We start from the raw sequence: 25,981 nt of genomic DNA, 5'->3' as shown, positions 1-25,981 counted from the left end.
TACCGATGTAAGTTTAAGTTTTGGTATTTGATGACCAGAGACGGAAAGTATTACAGAATTAAAGGTTTAATTATACCTTTATTGTTTGTTGTTGCTTGTTGATAATGATTGTAAAGTAATTGTTTTGCAATTGTAAGTTTGCTTTGGCTGTGTTGACATGTTCTACACCGTGAGTAAACTAGAAACAAAAAGGACCTATGCGAAATGTAGGAAACAAGAACAGGAAACAAGAAACAGGAAAAGCAGGATGGTGTACTGGTTTGTGTCTTTGCTATTATAAAAATCGGTAGCTATTGAAGTTACAAACGGGTCTTCTCACTTTAAAAAAGGATGGAAAGGAAAGGAGACACAACCGATCGTTCGGAATGCCGGGTATATACTATTCTTTTAATTTCGTTCAATCGTAGCGGGGGAGGCTTCGCGGGCGGGCTGGCGATTCAACTGCGTCGATGCTTCTAACGCGTTGACGCTGTTGATATGCTAATGGTGCAGAATTCATTTTCGATCTCAACGTTTTGATCTCACTCGAATGTGCTGGCGCATGTCCCAAGGCTTGTCGCATTACTACGGTTGGAAACATCGATACTACAATTTTGATAATGTTATGTACTTTATTTATTTATTTTTTTTTTTTCGTTAGAACGGCCTGGCCGTATCGACTTATGGCTCAGTCCTTGCTACGGGGGATTGGCCCGGATGGGATTTTGGTCCAGTCCGTTCGTGTGAAGACCGGCGCCGCTACCATCATGCCACCGGGCCGCCCCAATGTTATGTACTATTATTTGTTAATTTTACTACTAAAACGAACAACGATATATGACTTTGCTTTAGAATGCATAATTTCTGCTTGTAAGCAAAACATTTCGTATGTTAATTCTTTATGAAGTAATCCTAATGTAGATTCCAAAATAGTACTATTGTTTCTTAACAATTTCTGTTCATTTTATAATCGTTCTTGTTGTATTTATATTTGACTAGATACTGTAGACTGTAAAATTAAAGAAATGAATTATACACGAAACACACTTGATTTCTTACAAATACTTTGCCTGTTAAGTTGTGTACTGCATTAACTCTACACAGTACCCTCAACACAATCCTCTTCAATCTCAAAAGAATTCAAAAATTAACTTTACCACTCCGGTTTTGAAATTTTCAATCTCCTCTATAGGTGTGCTATACCTTATGAATGGTAATCGATTTGAATGACCCATCTGATCTCTGACTCTGAAGAGATTTGATCCTAGATCGAGCGTTTTGTTGAGTCTTACATTACCGACTTTTCTTTTAGTCCGTTCCATCCTGGTTTGATCTGATTTGGCATGTAAAAATGATGTCGACATTATTGTTCTTTTGCTTGCACATTACTATTACTACCAACGGTCGAATAAATGAAGCTGAATAGTGAAGTACGATTAGTGCTAGGCTAAGGCTTGGACCAAAACCCGGATACTTTGGTACTACACCAGGCTGTAACAGAATTTCCTGTAAAACAGATCCGAATAACCGCTGTAGAGAAAATATGATATAGGACAGTGAGAGAAAGATCGATACTTTCAGCGCAAATGCCACATTTTCCTCAATCTCGTCTGGTTGGGTGAAATGTTTGCCTCTGTAAAACTTGACCACCGCCTGGATGAGTGTTATCACCAGTGCAACGGTCGGTAAGATGATGCGAATGACGATGACCAAGAAGCTGACGATGTGGTGATTAACCATTCCGTTGGTCAGTTCCGTGCAATACTGTTTGGGCTGCTGTCCGGCACTCATTGGTGTGATCGCTAGGATATCGGCAAACAGGAACAGTGGTAATGATTCGGATGCTGCTATGAACCACACGAGCAGAATCGGAAACCGTACGCAGATGCGCCGTTTCTTGTACCGGTAGTCGATCGTTAAGGATCGTTTCTGGGAGATTGTGTCGGTTGCTACTTCGTAACTGTTTTCCTCTGTCAGCGATTCGGTTGCACTTTCGGCGTCCGGTGTGGTCAGTGCATTTTTGGCCACGTTTACTGCCAGATTGTATGAGGAGATGGAGTGGAAATTCAGTCCAACGATGAAGTAAACGATCGCGATGCTGGTGAACGACTCAAGTCCACTGTATAATGTGCAGTGCTCGCTCGTAAAAATCCACGTCTGCCGAAGTGTGTAGTACATTTCCCAGTTGCTTGCGAGTAGAGTCAACACATCGACAAGCGCTATCTGTAGTACAAAACAGAGCGCCCCTGAAGGAAGACACCGCACGGGTAATGATGATTAGGCTGTGTAATCAACGTAAGCGGTTTATTTATGCTTTGTGATTAAGCGTGCTTACCACTAGCTTTGGCGCCGACAATGCCTTTTATGAGTACGAGATTAAGAACAATTCCCGCCGCCACGATCACCGTATTAAAGGCGTACAGTACTATCAGCTCGACGGGATCTCGAACAGTTACCTCCGAAAATGATGTGTTGCTCAGGAGATCTTCGTAATCGTTCGTATGCGTTGTGAACACTTCGTTGCTAAGATAATCTTCGACCGACGTGTAATCGTCATCCATTATGTCTACTACCTATTAAACGCGATTCGATACGATGCAAAACTAGCCCAGTAAACCAGGATCGTGTGATTGGACGCGTGCGATCCGTACGCAGGCACATTTGAATTGAAACTAAGCCACAAGCTAACGCACTGTTTACCCAAGCCGTTCAGTCGTACACCATAAAGCACAAGAATCAAACCCCGAGCGCGTCATAAAGAGCGCGGTGTTAAGAAGCTTCGATCGGTCGGGCGGGCTGATCTTCATCGTTTCACGTCAAGAACATGAGAACAGACAGAAGCAGGATGAAGAAATGCGAGATAGCTGCGCTCTGTCGTTATGTTGTCTGGTTCTTGCCGTGAGCCTCGGAGTGGCATGCTTCAATTAACCATAAACATACATTTGTCACACATTTATTTATATCCCCTACAACCAGCGGGCGGCTTCCAGTGAGCAGGAGTTCCCAAATCCCACCGACGAAAACGGTCCCGAGTGTCGATGATGATGGTGTTAGTGGTGTGAGCAGCGTGCGATTAGGCGGCAGTAGCGTTTTGTTTATGGTTTGGAATGAAACAGACGTTGAAAAATATGCTAACCGCGATCGTATGTCGCGAGGGCACGGTCGCTCATTCTGCCGGTTGCAGTTCTATTAAACATGTGAGAGGAATGTTCGTGACGCGCAAGAAGGAGACTACTTGCTGCGGGGCAGGGTTGGAAGAACAGGCGACTCTTTTGCAGATCTGCTGTTGAACTGGAGTGCGATGCTCGGGCAAAGAAATCCATGCGTTGCGAATATCCGCCAAACAAAGAAGCGAATGCATTTGAATGCAGAAAAGGGTGCGACTGAGTTGTCATGGGATGATGAAGAAATGAAAGAAAATAATAATACTGCTATCGCGATTCATTTCCATTGGCGAACATCATATTTCCGCTACGTACGCTTCAGACAAAGAGGCGATAGGACTGAAGCGAAAGATCGAGATCCGATCCGCTTTATTTCGCAAGGAGTCGTTACCCAGTGTTAATTACTGTTTGTGCAAACACTTTCCCTTTCCACACAAAACATCTTAGAGATCTTTCGTTGATGAAGTGCTGAAAAGCAATTGGTTACAATAGGATGCGTTCAGTTTATATCCCTATTTAAGGCTGCAATCTTGACAAAGACAAATTATTTGTACAGAACACCATGCGAGGCATTGGGTAATTCGTGCGAAAAGGAATATCCCTTAATTGGTATCTGTTGCATCAAACGGTTTATTCTGGGATGTAACATTCTAAACTGAATGCTGTAAACTGTTATAAATACAGTCAATACCTGGTCAACACTCGGTTAATGCGTTCCAGAGAAATCCGCGTACCTCGAGAATCCTCTAAAATATCATTTATATGTTGTATTAAGGGGTCGAATACTTATTTATACGTTATAAAGCACATTCAAAATTAATATTTATGTGTTTATTTTAAGAATTACAATAAAATGTTATGAAAATAATTATTATAATAATGAATTGTAACGTATTTTTGATATTTGCAATTAAAAAATTAAATTCTGCATGCAGAGACATAATTCTTTTCTCATTTCTACTTGTTCAATATCAATAAATTGGGAATCTACTGACCGAAGAAAGCATCAGAGCTAAAATCATCACTAAACATCAGAGTTGGTTTTCATAAACATGAGTAAGTTATGTTTTGATAGATCACAGCCCGTCATCTAGGAGTTTCGTTGATCATTTAAAGTTAACCAAATAAAATGATTTTCAGTGTGATTACGTAAAAAAAATAAATGACTCATTCATTAGTATTGTGATAGGCGAAATAATTTGGAAAGAAAAATTCAAAAAATTTATCTTTATTTTTGCAAATATATTTTATTATTCCTTACAGTTTTTTTTAACATTTGTACATTTTACATTTTGTTGAATCTTTTTTTGTAACATTTTTATATTGTGTACGTGTAGTTTTAATATTTTGTTTCCGTTAACCGTTAAAGTTAACCTTGGAGACAAGAAAAATTATTTCCCGTGTGATTACTGTCCTGGTTGGTCCTAGTTTGACGCCCCTAAATTACTCACAGTTGTTATTAAATTACTCATTAATTAGTATTGTGATAGGTAAAAGAAGGTAAAAATTTATAAAGATTATCTTTATTTTTTCAAATATATTTTGTTATTTCTTATAGTTTTGTAGAACATTTGCACAGTTTACATTTTGTTGTATATTTCTTTATAACATTTTTATATTTTGTACATGTAGTTTTGATATTTTGTATCCGTTAACCGTTAAAATTAAACTTGGAAACAAGAAAAGGATTTTTTCCGTGGGATTACTGTTGTTCGTCCTAGTTTGATGTCCCTAATATGCTCATAGCTACATACTGTTCACTGCATGCTCCATTGTTATTCCAGCCTGCATGTTTGTGTCATTATTATTGGATTTCGTAACTCATATTGTGCAAGTTATTCAAATTCCAACAAATAATGCACTTTATATGATACCCCATCAACATACTCCGATTGAACAACTAGATCAACCATGATCGTCAATGGTGGAATGCAACATAAATTTACGGTTACAGTAACGAAATGATACAAACATAGTAAACCAGTATGCTACACGACAATTCGACTGCCGCAGTAGTTTTTTTTATCTTCTGCTAATTAGATAATTGCCAGGTCAAGGATCCATGCGCCGGAAAAAGCCATGGATCAAAAACACACTGCACTTGACACACCACTCACAACCATCCGGCGCACAAAAGCGCGTGTCATACAAATGGATGCAATTACGATAAATCGAAGCTGCACGGTGGCTCCAGAACTTCCCGACAACTCGCACCAACGTGCACCCGCTGCTTGGTACCCGCATCGCGAGCTGAATTTGAATACCTTCGGCAAACATCCATTCCACGGTACTCGCAATTGCAGTCACCTTTTCACCCGTCGCACCATCCTCTTCCTTCGGACGACATCCGTTTTGCTACGCGGTTGAGTGGCAGCAGTGCGTGCGGGTTTTTTTTTTATTTTTGTCATTTAATTTCTACCGCAGTGTAGTTGTCGCGTTGTCGTTCCTGTCCGATTCCACACCATGCATCTGTGCCACTGATCTCATTCGCCATCTCGGCTGGGAAGTTGTAACGATAGCCGTATAATTGCGTCACTCAAGCAGAATGCCAAATTCCACCCGAAATCCATTTAAAACCTTCGGAAGGGCAGAATTTCTCCTGCAGTTGGGATCAGGCGCCGGTAGCTAACGGATCGGTAGTTTGGTGTGACGTGATTGTGAAGTGATCGTAAGCTAGTAAACCACGCAAAACATGGGGCGAACGCAGTGCATCGGTGGAATTGTTGTCGTTCTGATAATTAATGCGATCGCTGTTCAATCTCATGATCAACAAATGAAACAGCTGTTCGAGGATGGACTTTCGCGCGTGGAACGTATAAAATATTTTGGCAGTGAGAGGGAAAGTGATTGGCCTTACTATGAGGTGGTGAATCTTGAGTTGGTTCGTCCGGACGGCGTGGTGAACGTGAATGACTTCGATTTAAGTTTCCCCTTTCGGAATGAATCGTTCGTGCTACACCTTAGACCGAACAAGGTGCTAACTACGCCGATGACTGTGTACTCAACGGAGCAGGGACGTGTCACGAAAGTGCTGAATAAGGATCAACCAGAGACCGTCGAGCATTTTGTGCATAATGATGAAAACTACACGGCTGCTCTTTCGAGCAAGGGGGACAATCAATTTGTAAGTACAAAGCGCCAGACGCTTAAGATGATTTCATTTAAAGGATGTGATTTACAGGATTGTCATATACGCGGCTTTTGGAAATTTGACTGCTGAGTTAGTTTATAGCACAAAATCGAGGGAAAAGATGGAAAATTAGTCGAAAATATCTGCACCAATAATGCATAGCACGTTACAAATTTTGTTATATACGTATATGTTATATACGGATTGTTATATACGCGGCTTTTGGAAATTTGACTGCTGAGTTAGTTTATAGCACAAAATCGAGGGAAAAGATGGAAAATTAGTCGAAAATATCTGCACCAATAATGCATAGCACGTTACAAATTTGTATTGTCTTCTACTGCTGCAAGTTTGACTATAAATTAAAGTTGTGAATCTATAATTTCCTCTTATTTTAGTTAAATTCATTTTATTTAAAAAAAATCACTTTCTCGTAGTGATAATGATTATAACTTATCATTTACTATTCATATTCCTTTTTAGGCGGGTGTAATATTTCACACAACTGGGCCACTAGAAATCCTTCCTTTGGATCATCATATACTATCCTTGCCGCCGTCATCATATGTGCGAAGACCACATTTGATCAAAGCTCTTCAGCTTCCAACAGCTTCCTCCGATGTGTCGTATGAGCTCGTTCGCCGTCGTACACACTCCGAAATTCATCTGCTGGGTGATACACTAGGACAAATGAATTATTCCTCATCCGAGCTGGAAGAACTGGACGCCAGAGATGGTCGCAATCGAAGCGCTCTGTCCCGAAGTGGCAAACCAGTGATAGAACTGGCGGTATTTTTTGACGAAGCAGCCTACAAAACATTTGCGCCCTACTTCAACTACAACGATGCACAGTTGCGAGACTTTCTGCTGGCGTACATCAACGGCATCCAGGCGCTGTATCATCATCCGTCACTAGGACAAGGCATTGATATTGCGCTAGTGTACCTTGAACTCATGCGTACCCAACCTTCTGCTATGCCACACTACAACGGGGAACGAAATTTGCTGCTAGATTCGTTCTGTTCCTATCAGGACAGCTTAAACCGGGGCCGATGGGATATGGCATTGTACCTGTCCGGGTTGGATTTCTACGCGATCGAAAACGGTCGACGTAACGGAGGAACCATGGGCCTGGCAACGGTCGGTGGAGTGTGTTTAAGTGAGTACTCATGCGTCATTGCGGAGTTCGGTGCGCGGAATGTATTCGGCAAACCGTATCCTTCATCCGGCTTTACATCCATCTTTATCGCAGCTCACGAGATCGGTCACAAGTAAGATTGCAAGATGATACAATTGTTGTGATGCAAATAATGATTTCATGAAAATCAATAATTCAATAATGAAATAATAATGACACCATTTAGTCTAGGAATGCACCATGACTCCATAGGCAATAGATGCCCAAAGGATGGATTTGTAATGTCTCCCTCAAGAGGAACACAGGGAGAAACCACGTGGTCTACGTGTAGTGCCGATGTGATCTCACAATTAAAGTAATTATATGAAAATGATAGAATTCTGGAAATACCTGACTGTAATTTGTTATAACTTTTTCCAGTTGGGCTGGCTGTCTGTTCGAAACGGATTCGAAAGTAGCTACAGAATATGATACCACGAAATACTACGATCACCCAGGACAGGCCTGGACCGCTAAGAAACAGTGTGAGGTGCTTCTGACGTAAGTTTTGTGTCGCGTTCCATTACAGTGGTTACAGCATTACAGTGATGTGTTTTGTCTAGCGATATGGATGCCATCCTTGCGTCTTCTGAATTGTCAGCAATTTGCCAGAACTTAAGGTGCCGCACTCCTCATCGAACTGGATTTTATTTTGCTGGTCCAGCACTGGAAGGTACTGATTGTGGGGACAATAAGGTAATATTTTTATTCGGTTATGGGTAAGGAATTTTTTTGATAATTTACAACAATTCCAACTTCAAGCATTTTTTGTACCAATGAACTGTTCTGAATATTTTGCGTGTAATGCGCATTGCATACTTTTGGGATGATACAAAGAAGCAGGGGTCGTTGTAGCATTCTTCGAAGTAAAGTGTTCAGAACAGCTAAGACAATTATAAATTTGAGTAATTATTAAAGCGAAGAGTCTTGTTGGCGAAACATATTTGAAGATGTTAATTAACTTAACTACTACATAAATCAATTAACTACTACATAAATAGGAACACAAATTATTTAAACATTGTTTTATTAATCCCCTCTTATTTTCTTACTTTCATGATCTTCTTTGTTAGTGGTGTATAGGGGGTATTTGCTTGAAACAAAAGAAAAAACCATCCTACATTGTTCCAGGTGGATGGAGCGAATGGAAGGATGAAGAGTGTGTTTCTGGCTGCTTGGAGCAATCGAAAGGATACAAGCGACGAACCCGCCACTGTGATAATCCTGCACCGGTGAATACCGATCAAGGTTGCGAAGGTGTCGCTCTGGATATTGCGATTTGTGACGATGGGAAGCTTTGCAATTTGAACCGCGAACCGGTTCAGTTCTACGCCAATCGACGATGCAGAGAGTTCAGCCAATTGCTCCCTCGTCTGGATCCCGAAGGTCGTGGTATTCAGGGTCCGTACGATTCAAAGCGTTTGTGGATGAGCTGTGCTATCTACTGCAAACGGGCCGACAACGACGCATATTACGCGCCTCGTTTCGATCTGAATGATTTAGGTGTCGATTCATACTTTCCCGACGGGACGTTGTGTCACCAGGAAATGGGAACGAAGTACTACTGCCAGCAGCATCACTGTTTGCCGGAGGTAAGTAACTACACACAGTACATAAGATAAATGATACTATTGCCTTTAATTTTACACACTTGCAGAACTTCAAAACTTCCAAAATATCTATTTGGACTATTACCGACGACATACCGGTAGCTGGGAACGCGTTGCCGCTGGATACCCACTTCCTTAATAGTGCAATATTAAACTATCTCTCTCTGGATAAAAATACCACACCATTGACCGGTACATGGACCTTAAAACCAGAGCAACTTCCAAATGACGATCAGTGGGTTGATCAGGATTATTTGGATTTGTCAGGCAATGTCAGGAGTCAAACAAACCAGTCCGTAGAAGGATTGTAACTACAGTTTTTAAATAATAGATTTTAATAGTTGTTTTACTTCATTTTTACTTCAGTTGAACAAATTAATTATAGCCGAATAAATAAGTAATCACTATGATAAATACTGCCCTGCATTATGTGCACTCAGTGTTACCTTTTTGCATTATGTATATTCTTTCAGTTCCATAATCACTAAAATCTCTGCAATAGGAAATCCAAGAAAGTAACAAAAATACATACTTTAAAGCATTTTTTGTTGTTGTTTATGTTTATTTGATTTATTCATTCATATTAAGACATATTGATTTTCACTTTTTTAATTTTCAAAATTCCAAAACTTCTGAAACTGATCAAAAGAAATGCATAAATCATCTTTCATCTTAAAATAATCATAAATCATCTTTTTTGTGACTTCAAATCTTCCAAAGAATTTGTCTATAACATCTCTCTGGAGGTTACCATCAAATGAAAACGTGATATTTGTGTTTGTTTAAGATATTCTAGCGCACCAAAACATGATAATTCACTTAGAAACTAATGTTAAACAAATCATACCGATGTTTTGGTGAACGTGTAAATTTAGGAATGAAACAGTGCGGTTGTAAATGATAACAACATACGGATGAATTCTTTTGCCTACAGGTACTAATCAGATCGAACCAGTCACGGCCGACGATAGATCAAACGTAACAGAAAGATACATATTGTACGTCATAGTTGTTTATGTTTGGTGTTGCTCTTGCTAGTTGTTCCGTCAATGCGTCCTGATAAGTTTTCAGAATAAAATACTAGCCCTCAGCCACCAACCATTTTGCAGACAACTCATTCGATGTGACCAACTGCCCTCCCTATCTTGGTTCGTGTACAGTTACAATCTATAACGTGTTGATAAAAAATAAATTGTTTCATGATCAAATCAATCATGAATGGTCTGGATGGGATGTATTTATGGCTATTGTGCGATATAAACACCGTAACGTCGATATAGGCAATAGCCCTAAAGATTTTAGTCAAAGATAAAACCGTTTAACTAACGTAAAGAAACGTGGCTATAAATGTTTATTAATAAATGCGATCAATTAGTTCTCTCTTGGTAGCAATAAAAAAAAAATAGTTCTCTCTTGGTCAAGCAATATTTAGCAAATGACGATAGTTATTGCTTCTAATAAAGAAACCCGCATCATCAAATGTTCCACACACACTTTTCCCAGAAAACTTTTCGGCAACCATCAACAAAATTAGCTGTCTTTTGTTTATAAATTGATCACGTATACGTTGTATCTGTTCGGTTCAGATCATCAAATCTGAGGAATTTTAGTCAGAAGATGGAGAATTTTCCGAACAATGGTCCGAAAAGTCTACTCAACAGTTGCCGAAACAAAACAAATAAAAAAACGTTAATTCTTAAGTTAACTCTTTCTTAAGTAATTCTTTCCAGTTGGTAATAGAACGTCGTATAACAGTAACAGTTGGTAGTGTAAACAAAAAACGCAGTTTGCACTACACCAATACACTCAACTCGAAACTTCCAATGGTCGCACTTGATCAACAACGATCACTTGTCGACACGAGAGTAAAAGAAAGGAGGGCGACGGAGAGAAGGAGAGAGCGAATCGCGGTTCGTTCGTTGCGTGAGTTTTCATTAATTTTCCGCATTCGTCGCAGCCATGAGCCGTGGCCCACCACACGAGAGATGCAACGTGCGTCTTTGAGGGCTCGGTGTAGTGGTGCGGTTCGGTTGTTGCTGGCTGTGCATATATATGGGTGACGCACTGGAGCGCCTTCTCCAGATGAATAGTGGCCCCCGACGTCGTGGTCGTTCATTCAAACATTCATTCCGCAAGTGCCAATTGGACGAGCAGGTTGTGTTGTGCCGCGTCGTTGCGCTATAATCAGTACCATCCGTCGATCCATTCCGCTGGTTTCACTTGTTCGTTACTGGCAGTGGACGGAAAGAATTCGTGTCAGCTGGAATTTGTTGATGTTGTCCAGTTTTTCGTTAAGTCGGTGAAATTACTGCGTGGCTGGCGGGTCGATACGCACGATCGAATACGCATGTAGTGTTGAACAGTGTTGTTGGGACTGTTGTTAACAGCGGATAACAGAAGGTGGCTAGTTGGAGGAGTGGCATTCCAACGCATTATTGTATTTGTGCACAATTGTTCCGTAAAACGAAAGAGAATCAGAAAGAGAGCTTGTAGCTAGCTGCGTACATGTGCTGAGTAGCAACGTGTTTGTTGTTTCGTTGAAAGCAGTTTGTTGTTACGGTGTGACGATTCCCGCGTTGCTGCTGTGTTTGTATAGAAAAGAGGCAAACCGATCAAAGCTTGTCGACATGTCCGTCTCATGGGGATACACACAAACGAATGGTAAGTCTCGTGAAAACTAATAGATGTTAAGAAGACAACCTCAGTGCTCTGTGTGTGATCGCTGGACCTGACCTGTGCGTTTATGTAGGAGATCCAGGGGGTTCTAATGTGTAAGGACGTTATTACAATCAACGAATCAGCTTTCTTGATACTGCGATCGCTCTCCTTCATAGATCTCGTGTGATGCATCACTATCAGTTGAATCTGACTTTTGTCGGAATCGGTAGTGGAGACCGCGTGCGAAATGCCCTCCACAGCATGATGGCACAGTTATCAACCAAGGGTCATTAAATCAATCACGCACCTGTTATCAGTGACGTTATACATACACAATGCCTTTCAACCCCCGTCCAACTAAAGGATGAAACGTGCCCGACTTATGTCATTGTTTGTTTTGTCATCGTATCTTGTAACAAGGAATGTCCAACTACGTCATTAATCTAGTCACCAATCACAAATAACCAGATTGAACTATTAATGCTTCTAGCGCAAATAGACAACACCTTATTTATTTTTCTTTCTTAACAATGTTCTGTGCAATAAAGATCTGTATCACCTTCCTCAAAATTTATCATTATCATCTAGCCCAATTAAAGGTTATTCTAGCAGCGCAGACCTATGTAGATAAAATTCGATCATCGGCCACCTCTGTATTAGACCGGAAACTGACGATTGAGATCATCATTGGAATCAGCATATTGTTACATACTGTTGCATTTATGTCGCATACATTCATCATCTTGCTAGAAATTGCAGCCTTCAGAGTGTCAGTCTGTATAAAAGCTAAGAATTAGGACGCATATGATAATGAAAAGTCAGTCAATCAATCATCCATTATTACTATCAACAGTCACAAGTATCGCATCGGTAAATATAACATTGAGAATGGGAAGGAAAGGTAACACATTTGATTAACATGAAGCATCAAGTATTGCAGAGGTTGTTGGTATTGTGATATCTTCATTTCTGTTCTGTAATCGTTCAAATAGGCAAGCGGTCTTCATAGCGCATATTCTCAGTGATAAATTGTTTTCATGGGTGGTCCAAATTATCTTGTGAGCATCTTTGAAGTGTGTTGCAAACATGTTTCTACCACGCAATATGTCAAACAATAAAAATTGTTTGACGAGGTGAATACTGAACATGTTCCGAGATAACGTTGTAACAGCGCACTGCCCGATCTAACTGATAAAATTGAGGTTGAACGAGATAATGCGCATACAATGCAGATAGTTTTTGTATGTCTTGTTTATTTGTGCATAACATTATTTATTTCTTGATATAGCCCTATCATTATTGAGCTAATTTTTTATTTTTTCATTATTGAGGATAATTTTCACCATCACACTACCATCTGTAGCATTTAGAATAATGGCGGAACTCATTATCTAGCTAACTTTAAAAGAACTGTTACAGAGCTTACATAAGTCAACAAATATTTGAGATGTTGCTACATTAGCCGATTTCTGTTGAAAAGGCTTAAAAGTTCCGTCGAGTTTGATCTTTAATTGTTGTTCATTCAAAAAGTATACCCTTGATAAATTTGTGAATCAAAAACCATAAAACGGAATAGTATTTCAAGTTTTTAAATTTATGACTACTTTGGGTAATCTTGAACGCTTGAAACGATTATAATAGATTAGTGGATTAAGCAACATACGACATCAGTTATCATACAGGTAGTCAGACACCTTTGAGCTTTGATAAAAATTGTGAAATCTATTGTCAGCACAATACAGCTACAAAGAACCCTGTTTGAAAATGTATCAAATAGATAACGTAAACTCTCAATTTATCACATGACCAGAACAGTGTGAACAGTCATTTTAAATCGACGATTAATAGTAATTATTGTTTTTGGATTGTTTTCGAGTGATTGAAGGATTATAGGGATTTATCAATGGCCGAGCGCCATCAATAACGTTGCCGTAGATATCGTTATCAGCAGCTTAACTACGAAAGAACAGTCATATGTTGTATGTGTTTCTGTGCTTCGTATCAGAGGTATTGTATGGAAAAGTACTGATAGATTTATTGTAAGTATGTTCTAGATTATTGATACACTTTTATGTAGATTATCAGTTTACTTTAACATTTTGTTTGACACAAAATCTTTTGTTTCTTTTTTATTTCACATGCTTCTTGAGCCAAAATGAATACATCACAATTGGGCATGTGTAAATGAATAGCTGTTGTGTTTAAATTGGTATATTTATTTCTTTTTGAACACCACTGGAACAGTTTCGGCAGTCACTTAATCGGCAAATTTTATGGCCAATTTAACGTCTCCTTTATAGGTTGAACTGGAATGTTTACATTCGGAGAATACGCAGCAAATGGGTCGTAAAAGCTGAAACCGTACGATCATGGTTTTTATTTCAATTATGTTAATTTCTTTCAACACATGGATTTAAAGGAATCGTAAACAGTAAAATGAAGTGAACGATTCTAAAAATATGAAGAATCTTGTTTTTTATTACCAAAGTTATACAATTAAATCGTAAGGGTTGGTAATACGTCGAATAATTATGGTGGAGAATTTTTGCAATCTGCAATGCAATGCAATGCAATCTGTTCTATAGACAGGTAATTTGAAAGATAATTACTGTTTTTCGCTGCCGAGTAAGGTTCCCTCACTGTAACCAGAGAAAAGACGACAAATGTGTTTTTCAATTACCGCCCAAACACCGACGGTACGAACGGTGACAATCATTACCAGGTGGCAATAGAATGCTGTACAACAGTTGCAATTGGTAGTGAAAATGTGAATTGCAGTAATGTACATATCAACACTCTGAAAAGAAAACTTCCAGTGATCACACGTGATCAACAACGATCGCTAGTCCAAGAAGGGGTAAAAAAGGAAAGAGAAGAGAGAGAAGGAGAGAGCGAATCGCGGTTCGTTCGTTGCGTGAGTTTTCATTAATTTTCCGCATTCGTCGCAGCCATGAGCCGTGGCCCACCACACGAGAGATGCAACGTGCGTCTTCGAGGGCTCGGTGTAGTGGTGCGGTTCGGTTGTTGCTGGCCGTGCATATATATGGGTGACGCACTGGAGCGCCTTCTCCAGATGAATAGTGGCCCCCGACGTCGTGGTCGTTCATTCAAACATTCATTCCGCAAGTGCCAATTGGACGAGCAGGTTGTGTTGTGCCGCGTCGTTGCGCTATAATCAGTACCATCCGTCGATCCATTCCGCTGGTTTCACTTGTTCGTTACTGGCAGTGGACGGAAAGTATTCGTGTCAGCTGGAATTTGTTGATGTTGTCCAGTTTTTCGTTAAGTCGGTGAAATTACTGCGTGGCTGGCGGGTCGATACGCACGATCGAATACGCGTACTGTGCTGGACAGTGGTTTTGGATTGTTGATAACAACGGATACCAGTAGTTGATTTTTTGTAGGAGTGGTATTCCAACGCATTATTGTATTTGTGCACAATTGTTCCGTAAAACGGAAGAGAATTAATAGTTACCAACGTCCAAGTGCAGTGAAGGAGCGTGTTTGTTGTGCTTCTGTTGCTGTTTATGTAGTAGTGAGGGAAACCGAACAAAACTTGTCGACATGTCCGTCTCATGGGGATATACACAAACGAATGGTAAGTCACGAGGAAACTACATTGGAATATTAAAAAAAAAAACTAGGAATGCTCTTTATATGTTCCCTATAATCCGAACAGCGCAAGGATGTTACCACGATCTACATGACTTGCTTTGTGATCCTTCAATGCCTTCCGATTATAGATCTTGTGTGATGCATCACTATCAGAGATCACATTGTTGTCGGAATCGCCAGTGGAAACCGCGTGAGAAATGGCCTCGACGGCATGGTGCCACAGTTATCAAGCAAGGGTCATTAAATCAATCACACACCTGTTATCAGTGATGCCATAAACCATGCTTCCCAATTTTCCAAAAGTAGAAGCATACGAGGCCTGCGTCAACGGTTGTTTTGGTTTTGTTTAGCGGAAGTGCACAAGGTTTTTTTACCGAAATATGAACGAACACCGTATGATAAACGGAATTCAGTGCGACACGAGTGGAGTGTTTGCACGTTTTTGATGTTGTTTGCGTTATGTGTCTCGAAACTTCCATTGACACGCTGAGCATTGAATTTACTACGACGAGTTGAGCATGATGGATGGTAAATAGTGTCTTCTTTATTGGCAAGCGGCATGTTAACGCCAAAATAGAATGCATGACAATATTTAATGTAAATATGAACAATATTTTCACGTTTGTTGTGTAATACTCGTTTTTTTAATTACGTGAAAAAGCTATTTTTAGCTGAAATTCTTTTGTTTCAGTATCGCGATATAACTGTCAACTGTCGATCTATGTTTGAAGATATCGTGGCAAATTTTGAAGATGGATGCGAGGATCCTCAAATAATAACACATGGGGGTGTATTTCTGCAATTCGTCGTGTAATTTGCCAGTCAAAACACGTTTATCAAAGCAGACAACAAATACTGCTGATAATAATTGGATTGATAACGCAATCCAAAAACTGCATCCAATTGAACACAAACAAGACTGTCAATTTGACATCAAACAATTTAAATCTTTCTCAATCGTTCCACCCATCTAGTGCCCGCACAGAACTTGTTTCAACCGGCCGGATGTTGATTGGTATAATTGGTTGAAGCGTGTTGCGAACGCGTTCTGTCCACAGTGATCATGCGATTGGAAGCTGAATTTCGTAGCGATTGCGAATACGAAGACAATCGAACGTTTCGACATTGGGCGTTGTGATAGCATTGGAACGATGTTTCACGCTTTTTCTTTTTGCTATCACGTGGTATAGATGGTGCGATGATGATTTGGGCAGAGTGTTCTCGATCATCAGCGTCTTGCTAAAACGATTTGGGAGGTTATTGTTTGGTGGTCGATGAAAACAATAACAATAAATTGTTCCCACTGAGATACGATCGATTAATATGGTGATGAGGGTGCATGTATCTCGGCAGATACAAACCAATTTTAAAACAATGTGCATGCTATCGCAAAGGTCAGCACTTATGTAACCGTAAGTAAATGTATGTGGGAGGTTTTGTTCTTATTTTTCAATTTGAGTATTTTATATGATCTAAAGCATATTACGTATCGGTTGGGTATTGGCGGGTGCTACTAACTAACGCAACTTGTAATAGGATAATACCATTTTAATTTTAAAAGTTGTTAAAGCTTACAACGCAAAATCTACTTTTTAAATTGTACTATTTTTTCGATAATCATTGACTTTTTATTGGGCATTTTTGAAGACATTTGTGGAAGTGTTTTCAAAAATACGTTTTACTATCATCATAGCAAATTAAGCAATCCAGGCTATACTCCTCTTCTTCTATACTCCTCTTTTCAGAGGCTAATAGTTTCTAAGCTAACTGCCGTTTTAGATACGTATTACAATTTTTTTGTAAACCCACGTTATAGGGAGAGTGTATTTCAGTTATATATTGTTCTTATGAACAGAAATGGTGTATATGGTAAAACAAGTTGCAATTAACGCTGGTCAGGCTCTTTCTACTCTACTGCATCAAGATAATGTTTTGCAGAACCCCCGTTGCCTGCACTAGGCTGTCGTGATGTCGTTTCGAAATAAATAACATTTGCAGACAGTTTGCAGAGAGTTTTTTACTCGCCTAACAGTATACGACTGATCTTTTGGATAAAAGCTTAACAAACAGTATGTTTACTTTTGCGAACGGTCTGAAAATAATGTTTACCTTTTCCCTGCTTAGGGCTTCAATTAACTTGCAGCTTCCAACGGAAAACTTTCTTCAAATGGCACATCTTGGCACGTACGAAGCTATGATCCGCAGCAGGCTCAATCAATCAGTACGCGGCCTTAAACTTTCTAATTGCTTCAATTAACGCCACTCAGCCAATACTTTCAGCTGGGCTCCCTTTAGCAGCTTTAGTTCGTGTTTGTGTGAATGGATCGGTATGGAGATCATCCTTGCACCCTTATACGATCACTCTTGAACGTCGGATGCTGCAGATCCGCCGTTAGCCGGACGTAAAACTGTGTGTGTGCGATCTTCTACACTGCGGAACCGGTACGAGGAACTGAAGAAAATATAAACAAAAACGAACGATGTCTGCTCGCTCCATTGGAGGATCTCGTACCGGGCAAGGGATATTGTAAAGTCACTGCCATGGAAACGATCGGTGACGCTGATGCAAAAAGGTAACTAAAACCGGTTCGCGTAAATTCCGCACCCGTAAAACTCCCAGCGCCGGTTTCGGCAACGATCGTGCAACGCGACAGACCGGTTTGTCGCGCTTAGTCACGTGATAAGAAATTCCATGGACCACCAGGCACAGCACTTGCTATTAGAGACGGGCGGTGCTTTTCTGCTGTTCTCTATCGTAAACCCGTGTGTTTCCCCTTCCAAACGCGCTTCCATCACTATCTCGTTGATGATTTGTACCACACTTTGCAGCACGTGCTCTTGGGCAGTTGTGTCGTTTGGGGGAAGATATGTTTTGACGACCAGAGCCGATGTCTAAAATCGAAAGATCGAGGAAGCGTACGAGCAGTTTTGGGCTTTAATGGTGACGTTGGCCTGTTCACAATAGAGCAAAAGGTCATTTATTTTTGCACACCGCGCGGTGGCTCTATTTCAGACCTTATTGTTGTCTCGACGCATCGGTTTGTTCCAGTGGGGCAAGTTTTAATGGGTAATAAAGTTATTATTAAGTAATTATTCCACTCTAAAATTATGGTCACATATGAGACGAGATTTTTATTACTTCCTTTGTGCAACCGACAAATTTTCAACAATATTACAGTAAAAAAGCGTCACTTTAAAAAATAAAATTGTCAAAATAATCGTTTTTTTTTTGCACCTCCGTTTATCTTTTTCTGACCTATCCAGCAAATTTCAAGTGTTTACTCCTATCTACCGTAATGCGCAAGCAAGTTATTTTTTGTAGCATCATAACAATGCTTCTGATTGCCTTACACGTATGATGGTAATCATCCAAATAGCTCCCAAATGATAAACCCGTGACGCATTTGTAGTTTGCTTGTGCTGTACACTTTTCCCCAACCACCACGTACCCAGTCCTATGCCAATCCTACAAAATTACAGTGTCCATCTCCGAGTGATATACGATGTGCTTGGTAAATGAAAATTATTAGGTAGAACGGGACGGTTTTAACGATCCTCAAACACTATCGCCCACGGTTGGAAATTGTACGGCCATTACTCACGGGACTGTCGCGGCTGATTAAGCGGTCTTGTGACATTTACAATGCACTACGCGAATACACGTGATAAGAATGTTGTACAGCAAGTTGAGTGAGGGAGCGAACAGAGGCAGAGTAAAAACTAGACAGCTCAAAGTTGTTGAGAAATCAAGAAATACAGCGTCTGGAGCGTGCCGGACATTTGCTTAAAAGTGTACTCTCGATAGAGTGTTATGTTCAAGTGTCGAATTAATAATTGCAAAACTGTATGGATTATACGAGATTAATATTCCGTTGCATTGGAAATAAATTCCTATACTGTAAAGTTTAAGATTGTTTATTCGAATACGTGCGCATTGCTGTGAGTGCTCTTATCCCAACACAGTTAATCGGAGATCTTGAAAATTTTAAAGCTACCTGGCAATAAATATTTCTTGGAGGCGCCTCATGCCTGGGATGATGCCATATTGATTGATGTCATCATGTTGAAGTTGATTTTCTGAAGACGTCTTTTGAACTTATGCGTTATTTTTCTCATTCACATGTTTAACACGATCAATTTCAATACATACATATATTCAATCAGAATACATGTAGGCTCGTTGTCACCTTCAATATAGAGATGTCACTGTAAGTAACATAAACAAATTAAATACAAACAGTAATGAAGAATCAGGGTTTGGTTAATTGGTTTTAAAACCTGTCATATATCAATTAAATTCAAAAATCACTAATTATAACTCACAGTGAGTTAGTTTCTTCGTTTTCGTTTCGAGTTTCTTCGGCTAGCAAAAGGGTAGCTTTAGCTATTATCCAGCGCGTCAAATAAATTGGTTAAATTCGATTTAATCTGCACTGTCACGAACACTGGCAGTGGCAAACCTAACGTAACGCGATGTCTTTTTTTTTTTTTCTTTCATACCAATAACGCCTGTCTTAAGTGAGCAGAGATCGCCTCGACAATAATTGCATGGCAGTTGTAAGTGGCTCACACAGATCAAGTGAACCGTTTGACTTCACAATATTTGATTGACGTCAGCTTCTAGTGAAGCGAGTAGGTCGCGGTTTTTTTTTACGTTGGCTTCATTGATCACAGGAAACCTCAATATCACGTCTCAAACTGTGTGGAAAGATTAATCACATCGTTCAGTGACGGAGGATCAAAACATAGTCATCATCGCCTTTCATCACAAAACGCGAATGTGAAATTTCTTTGATCGGATGCCATGATTGCTGAGAGGAAAGCAAATAAATAGTTGAAAATAATAGAATAAGTCAACGAAACGAGTCTACGGCAGTAGAGGGATTTTCTGTTCGCGAAGTATTGTTAACAGTAAGTTTGTTGAAATGAAATGTAGAAGAGAAATGAAATGATTTTGTGAAGTTAACTGTGAGTGCATGTTAAAATTAATACATGCTATAAAGTGGCAAGTTATTACGCTGTGCTGCTCTCTTATCATGCTTTATTGCATCATTCATGGTAAAGTCAGTAAGGGTAAAAATTTCCGTTAGTAGCAGAACGTTGGTAAGTGGCATTCATTTTGCCACTCCGTAGAACAAAGCGCGAGGCCGAGAGTTAAATCCGGCTCAAATTAAGGCCACTCAAGTGGTCGTTCAAAAGCGCGAAAGAGAAAAAAAATCCCTCTAAGAAACAGCTTCCATTGGTTACAAAAGGCATAAAGTGTCTCCATAAGCATACGGTAATTCAGTGTCATCTTATCCCATCTTCTCTTTGTGATGCATTCCGTGTACAGTCGGTCACGATGTCAGGGTAGATGTTGTATTGGTCGGTCAACGAATTTTTGCTTCCCCAGATGCATCGTGATCGGTTGCACTTAATTGTTTATCGGTAATATACTGGGTTATGCGTTCCAATAGGCCTCCAGCGGTATGCTTTGAGATTTCTATTCTCGGAATTGTAAGCAAAATCGTGCCCAAGTGCTTATATTCCTATACAACCACTAAAGAAAATTAGTTTAGCGTTGTTTTCCTACAAAAAGACTACCAGACCTAGTTCTAGCAGAACTTTAGCCGCTAGAACTGATACCAGAACTTTAGCGTTAGTAATTAGTGTAGTTGATTGGACTGTAGGAACAGCAATTATTGAGATTGAAAACAATATTGTTCAACGATGTCGCAGCAACTAAGTGATTGGGCGGGATGTCAGAAAAAAATCATCCCTTTTTTGTGATTACACACACGCATTATGGCACACGAATAGCGGTCATTATCGTTATAACGCTATAAGTACTTTATTTGCTTCGCTCTTATCTCTTTTCTGTTAAAGCAAACTCAATTTGTTGGACAATTGATGAACGAAACATGATGAATGACCTCGTCAATAAATAAACGAACCAAAATTAATCAACACTTTGCTCCTGTTGCACATACGCTATACATTAGAGCTATTACACAAATTGTTTACACGTTTTGTCCGCATCTCTTTCTACACTCCGCAGGACCACAGAAATGGCCGGAAATGTTTCCGCAGGCTCGCGGACAACGCCAGTCACCGGTCGATATCGTTACCACCAAAACCCAAAACTCGGGTGATCTGCAGGAGAATCCGTTGCGCTGGACGTACGTGCCAGAGAACACGCGCAGTCTGGTCAATCCTGGATACTGCTGGCGAGTGGATGTGAACGGCAAGGGCTCATTGCTGACCGGAGGACCGCTCAACAAGGAGCAGTTCATACTGGAACAGTTCCACTGTCACTGGGGATGTTCGGACTCGCGCGGATCGGAGCATACGGTTGATGGAGAATCGTTTGCCGGTGAGCTGCACCTGGTCCATTGGAACCAGAGCAAGTACAAGAGCTTCGCCGAAGCCGCTGGCCATCCCGATGGTTTGGCGGTGTTGGGTGTGTTTTTGAAGGTATGTGGAAATTAAGCCTATTGTTTTACTGCACTTGTTTATAAAATGCAAGAATATTCCTTTCCGACGGTTTTGTGTCACCGGAGCGAATAAGATTTCTACTCAGTGTACTTACGAAACGGTCTAATCTAATTTGTACTTCGCTTGTGGACTTCATCAGTTAGGTAACATTGAGCAGCAAACAAGAATCGATTTCTTTATGCGAATTGGTTACGGTGTGGTTTGTTGAGTGGAACGACAAATCTCCTTTTCTTTGCGTTCATAGACCGATTGCAGGCCTACGGTATCGGTGTACTAGTTTGCTAAGCGCCGCGTAAAGTTTCCATTCTATGCACTCTCTTACGAGATTCCCTTCAATTATTGGTATGACTGAAATTAACCCTTCGGACGTGGCAAGTATCGCGCCCTTAGCACAAATTCATCGTTGCGTGTCGAAGAAAATGAGAGAAACTTTGTACGATGATTATATCTCACCTTGTCTACGATCAAGATCAATCTCGCGTAGCAATCTCAACCTGATCGTTGTACTTGCTTCGGTTAGATATTTGCATGAAAAATCATTATAGCCAGACGGGGATGTTTGAATGATAGTTTGTACGGTAGTTTGTAAAGAATAACAAATTGAATCGGAAGTCTTGATTGGTTCTTTACATTTAATCTAACCCGATATTAAAAGTTTAGATAAAGCTTAGCGAGTGATAAATAAATCGTCGAGTGATACCTGTTAAATAATTATTACATTCGTTTGCATATATTTCAAATTATGCAAAAAAGACATAAATAAATAATGCATATATTCCATTTGCTACTTGAAGGATCCATGCAATTTTATCAATTTTCATCAACGATTAAAGGTTAAAGAATAGCAATACGGCTTGGCCGTCCATATTGAATAAAAAAAAAGGTTAAAGAATGACTTGATTTTGTAGATTATCCTACATTGTTGACCTCTTCCTGAAGATTTAAGCAAATTAAAATAATAATGTGATTTTTAATAATGTGATTCATACGTTCAAAATCGTTATTTCTACTTGATGCTTTCAATGTTATTGATTGGAAGAACATATTTTCTACTCGCTTTTTATCGTGTAAAAATGTAACTGATCGTTTAAATGTGTGGTATGGTTCTTTATTTTGCAAGAGGACTGTATTTTTAAAACTGATTTAAAACTGATAAGTTTTGTTTATAAAAATACCCAAGGTTTTTCGTATTCTATTACCAGCAAAACCTAGCAAACACTCTTCCGGTGGCGGAATGTCGTCGAACGCGTCAGATTACATTCAAGATGAAACGCAATTCAGCGCTAAATACTAAGCAAAAAAAAGGCCACAGCAATGAACTAATAGACTATCTTTTTATGCATTCATAGGTTGGCAAGCCGCACCCGGAGCTGGATATTATCGCTCGTTTGCTTCCGTTCATCACTCACAAGGGCGATCGCGTAAGTATCGGACGGCGGATGTGCGACTATTTGTAGAATCTCTATGCATGCCCTATGTGCAGACACCGACACAATGCACACGCATTGACCAACCGGTGGGAGGTGGTGGTTGGGATAAAATATTCACATTACATTAAAGGTGTTGTTACGTGATACAATTCTAGAAAATGTAATCCAACCGTACTGCAATCAGACTGCATCCGGCGAGCATTCCATCCGTCCATGTACGGGGAGACCACAAGGGTTGAAATGTTTTAGTTAAATTGTTTCTACTTGTTTGTTTACAGAAACAATCCACAGCGCAGCGTATTCGTTTGTTCGCCAGCGACAATGGGACTGCTCGTTCAATCAAACTAAGAACGATGCACTTCGTCATTTAATCGTAGTGCGGTGACCCAACGCCGTTCAAACATTGCTACGCATTCTTACCCCTGCCGTTCCGAAAGGGTGTTAGTGGCTTCACGTGCGATAAGTGACGAGGGTTCAGTAAACAACGAGCGATTGTACTGCTCGCTGCTTACTGCATGATGGACAGGTTATGTTTTCCGCTTTTCTCCTTCATAGGTCATCGTTGAACAAGCTTGTTTGTCTGGCTGGTCCTAGCAAGCGGTGTATGTGGAGCACATATGCATCGTTGGCTTGGTCTTGGTCGATCTCAGGTGCGGAACCGGGGGTTATCTGATTATTTCCAACCAGATAGGTCAAGTAGTGGAGCAATATACGTACACTGACGCGCATCGCCTCGAGTGTGGCTCGGGACAATCAAGCTATTTACAAGACGGATAGTAAACTTGATCCTTGTTTGTTCAAGTGTTGATCAACAGCTCTTCTTCAATGAGACAAGGTGAAGATGTATTGTTCATCGGGAAGGGAACCATATGAACGTTGCTTCTGCTTGTATCCGGATATTAGGCGTTGACGGATGAGCGGTTATGAATTAAGCGATTTAAGTGTTGCTTAAGTGATAATGAAGGTATTGATTTATACTGCAAGTCCGATAAGGTTCAATTTAGAAGACGCTTCCCTGTAGGTTCAATGAAACGTTCAAGTCACAATTAATTAAATTAATTTAAAAACTTTAAACTTTCGAAAGTAATCAATCATATTACCTACTGTAATAAATTGAAGTTACACGACCGACATTGACGCTAACAGCCCGTAAACAACAGTTAACGTTCTGATTCATACCGTAACTACATGCATATCTCCATCTAGGGCCGTGATTCGAATTATTCTGTCCCATGTCGGTAACCTTGAGGCAGGAAATGAGAGTGTTTCTGATTTCCACCGGCACCATTGCCCGAGGGGAGGATTAGTGCAGCAACAAAAAAGGTGCACTGTACGAATGCGACCAGCCACCAAGCTGGGGCTCAATTTGTGCTTCACATAATTTGTTCAACGCGGATGACTGTCCGTGAACCCGTCGCGATCAGTTTGAATGAGATGAGATTCTCCAGCGTCAACACGTCTGAAGCGTGTGGGGAAGCAGAATGAATCATTGATGGTGGGGATCACTTGATCGAGGTGTTGTTGCCCGACCAACTGGAACAAGGAACGTTCCAGACGGATTAATCGAAAAAGTGCATTGATAGATGTATCGGATGCCTTCATAATGATGTGAAATTTATGTATTATTGAATAAATTAATGCTGTTTGAATATTTTTCTAGTAATGATGCAATCGATTCATTATTATTTCAATATATACCACTATTACACCATTATTTTAAGTTAAAAAAATACGATAGTTGTTGGATATACAAACAGAACAAGTTAGGATAATATTTTATTTATTCAATTAGATGTTGAACGAGTCCGTAGTCCGTTGAACGAAAATTTTAAATAATAATAACTATAATATTTTGCTAATCGTTGTCGAACCTATTATGTAAACTATTGAAAACTATTTTGTAATATATCCATCATTATTTTGTTTATTTCTTCCTCAGGTTACACTAAACAAGCCACTTGATCCGGCACGGTTGTTACCGGAGGGCAAAGCTTACTGGACCTACTTGGGATCTCTGACCACACCTCCGTGCTCGGAATCTGTCACCTGGATTCTGTTCAAGGAACCGATCGAAGTTTCGCACGAGCAGCTGGAGCTGTTCCGCGAAATGCGCTGCTACGATGCTGCCGAGGAGTGTCCATGTGATGAAACGCTTAACAAGCAGTTCGAATACGGCAAGGTGATTAATAATTTCCGTCCGCCGCTGGAGCTAGGCAACCGTCAGCTGCGTGAAGTTGATAGCTACTAAAAAAATCAAATTCGGACAAATGCGATTGTTAAATTTATCACAAACACTACAGAAGTAGCAGCATAAATGTGTAAATGATTCGAACCAGGTCGATCCGTGACCGACCCAACTAGTGTGAAGCGCGTCAACGCACCGTTCGAGGTTCGCTTATGGTAATCATGTTTTAAATTAGATTCAATCGCCCGTCGCAATCAGTGTAGGCAAAAGGGTAAACGTAGAACTACCACAGGAAGTCCTCGATTTAGGTCTCTTACCTTTTCGCCAGTGAAATGGATTGCGATCGTGTATCGTGGAGACCTTAGTATTGGGCGTAATTATCATAAACGCGAATACAGATACAAACATACGTAAAATGAGACAAAGTACCAGCAATATTTATATCGTGTATCAATGCTATCAATTACAGAAGATTGTGCACAAGATGCGTTTGCGAATGAAGGATCATCTTCATCTTCAAAAGCATCTTCAAAAGCCATAAAGGAATTAACAAATAACA

At 40.1% G+C, this 25,981-nt stretch overlaps 3 protein-coding genes across 3 annotated transcripts; 2 read left to right on the top strand and 1 right to left on the bottom strand.

Moving 5' to 3' along the window:
- Nucleotides 1-1,287: 1,287 nt before the first annotated feature.
- Nucleotides 1,288-2,540, bottom strand: LOC128715057 (uncharacterized). The gene is made up of 2 exons (XM_053809939.1): nucleotides 2,315-2,540; nucleotides 1,288-2,225 (listed from the first exon to the last, which is right to left on the bottom strand). The coding sequence occupies exons 1-2, from the start codon at nucleotides 2,538-2,540 to the stop codon at nucleotides 1,288-1,290; spliced, it is 1,164 nt and encodes a 387-aa protein (XP_053665914.1).
- Nucleotides 2,541-5,835: 3,295 nt separating this feature from the next.
- Nucleotides 5,836-9,371, top strand: LOC128714756 (A disintegrin and metalloproteinase with thrombospondin motifs adt-2-like). Its single transcript, XM_053809637.1, has 7 exons — nucleotides 5,836-6,267; nucleotides 6,757-7,544; nucleotides 7,638-7,766; nucleotides 7,832-7,951; nucleotides 8,014-8,146; nucleotides 8,524-9,042; nucleotides 9,108-9,371. The coding sequence occupies exons 1-7, from the start codon at nucleotides 5,836-5,838 to the stop codon at nucleotides 9,369-9,371; spliced, it is 2,385 nt and encodes a 794-aa protein (XP_053665612.1).
- A 5,911-nt stretch (nucleotides 9,372-15,282) lies between these two features.
- Nucleotides 15,283-25,485, top strand: LOC128711227 (carbonic anhydrase). The gene is made up of 4 exons (XM_053806094.1): nucleotides 15,283-15,316; nucleotides 21,371-21,786; nucleotides 23,157-23,228; nucleotides 25,177-25,485. Exons 1-4 carry the CDS (start codon nucleotides 15,283-15,285, stop codon nucleotides 25,483-25,485), a joined length of 831 nt encoding a protein of 276 aa, XP_053662069.1.
- Nucleotides 25,486-25,981: the final 496 nt, after the last annotated feature.

This window comes from Anopheles marshallii, chromosome 3 (genome assembly GCF_943734725.1).
Source record: "Anopheles marshallii chromosome 3, idAnoMarsDA_429_01, whole genome shotgun sequence".
Classification (NCBI taxonomy): Eukaryota; Metazoa; Arthropoda; class Insecta; order Diptera; family Culicidae; genus Anopheles; species Anopheles marshallii.
The sequence above is the reverse complement of the archived record's forward strand: the minus strand, read 5'-3'. Positions and strand labels throughout refer to the sequence as shown.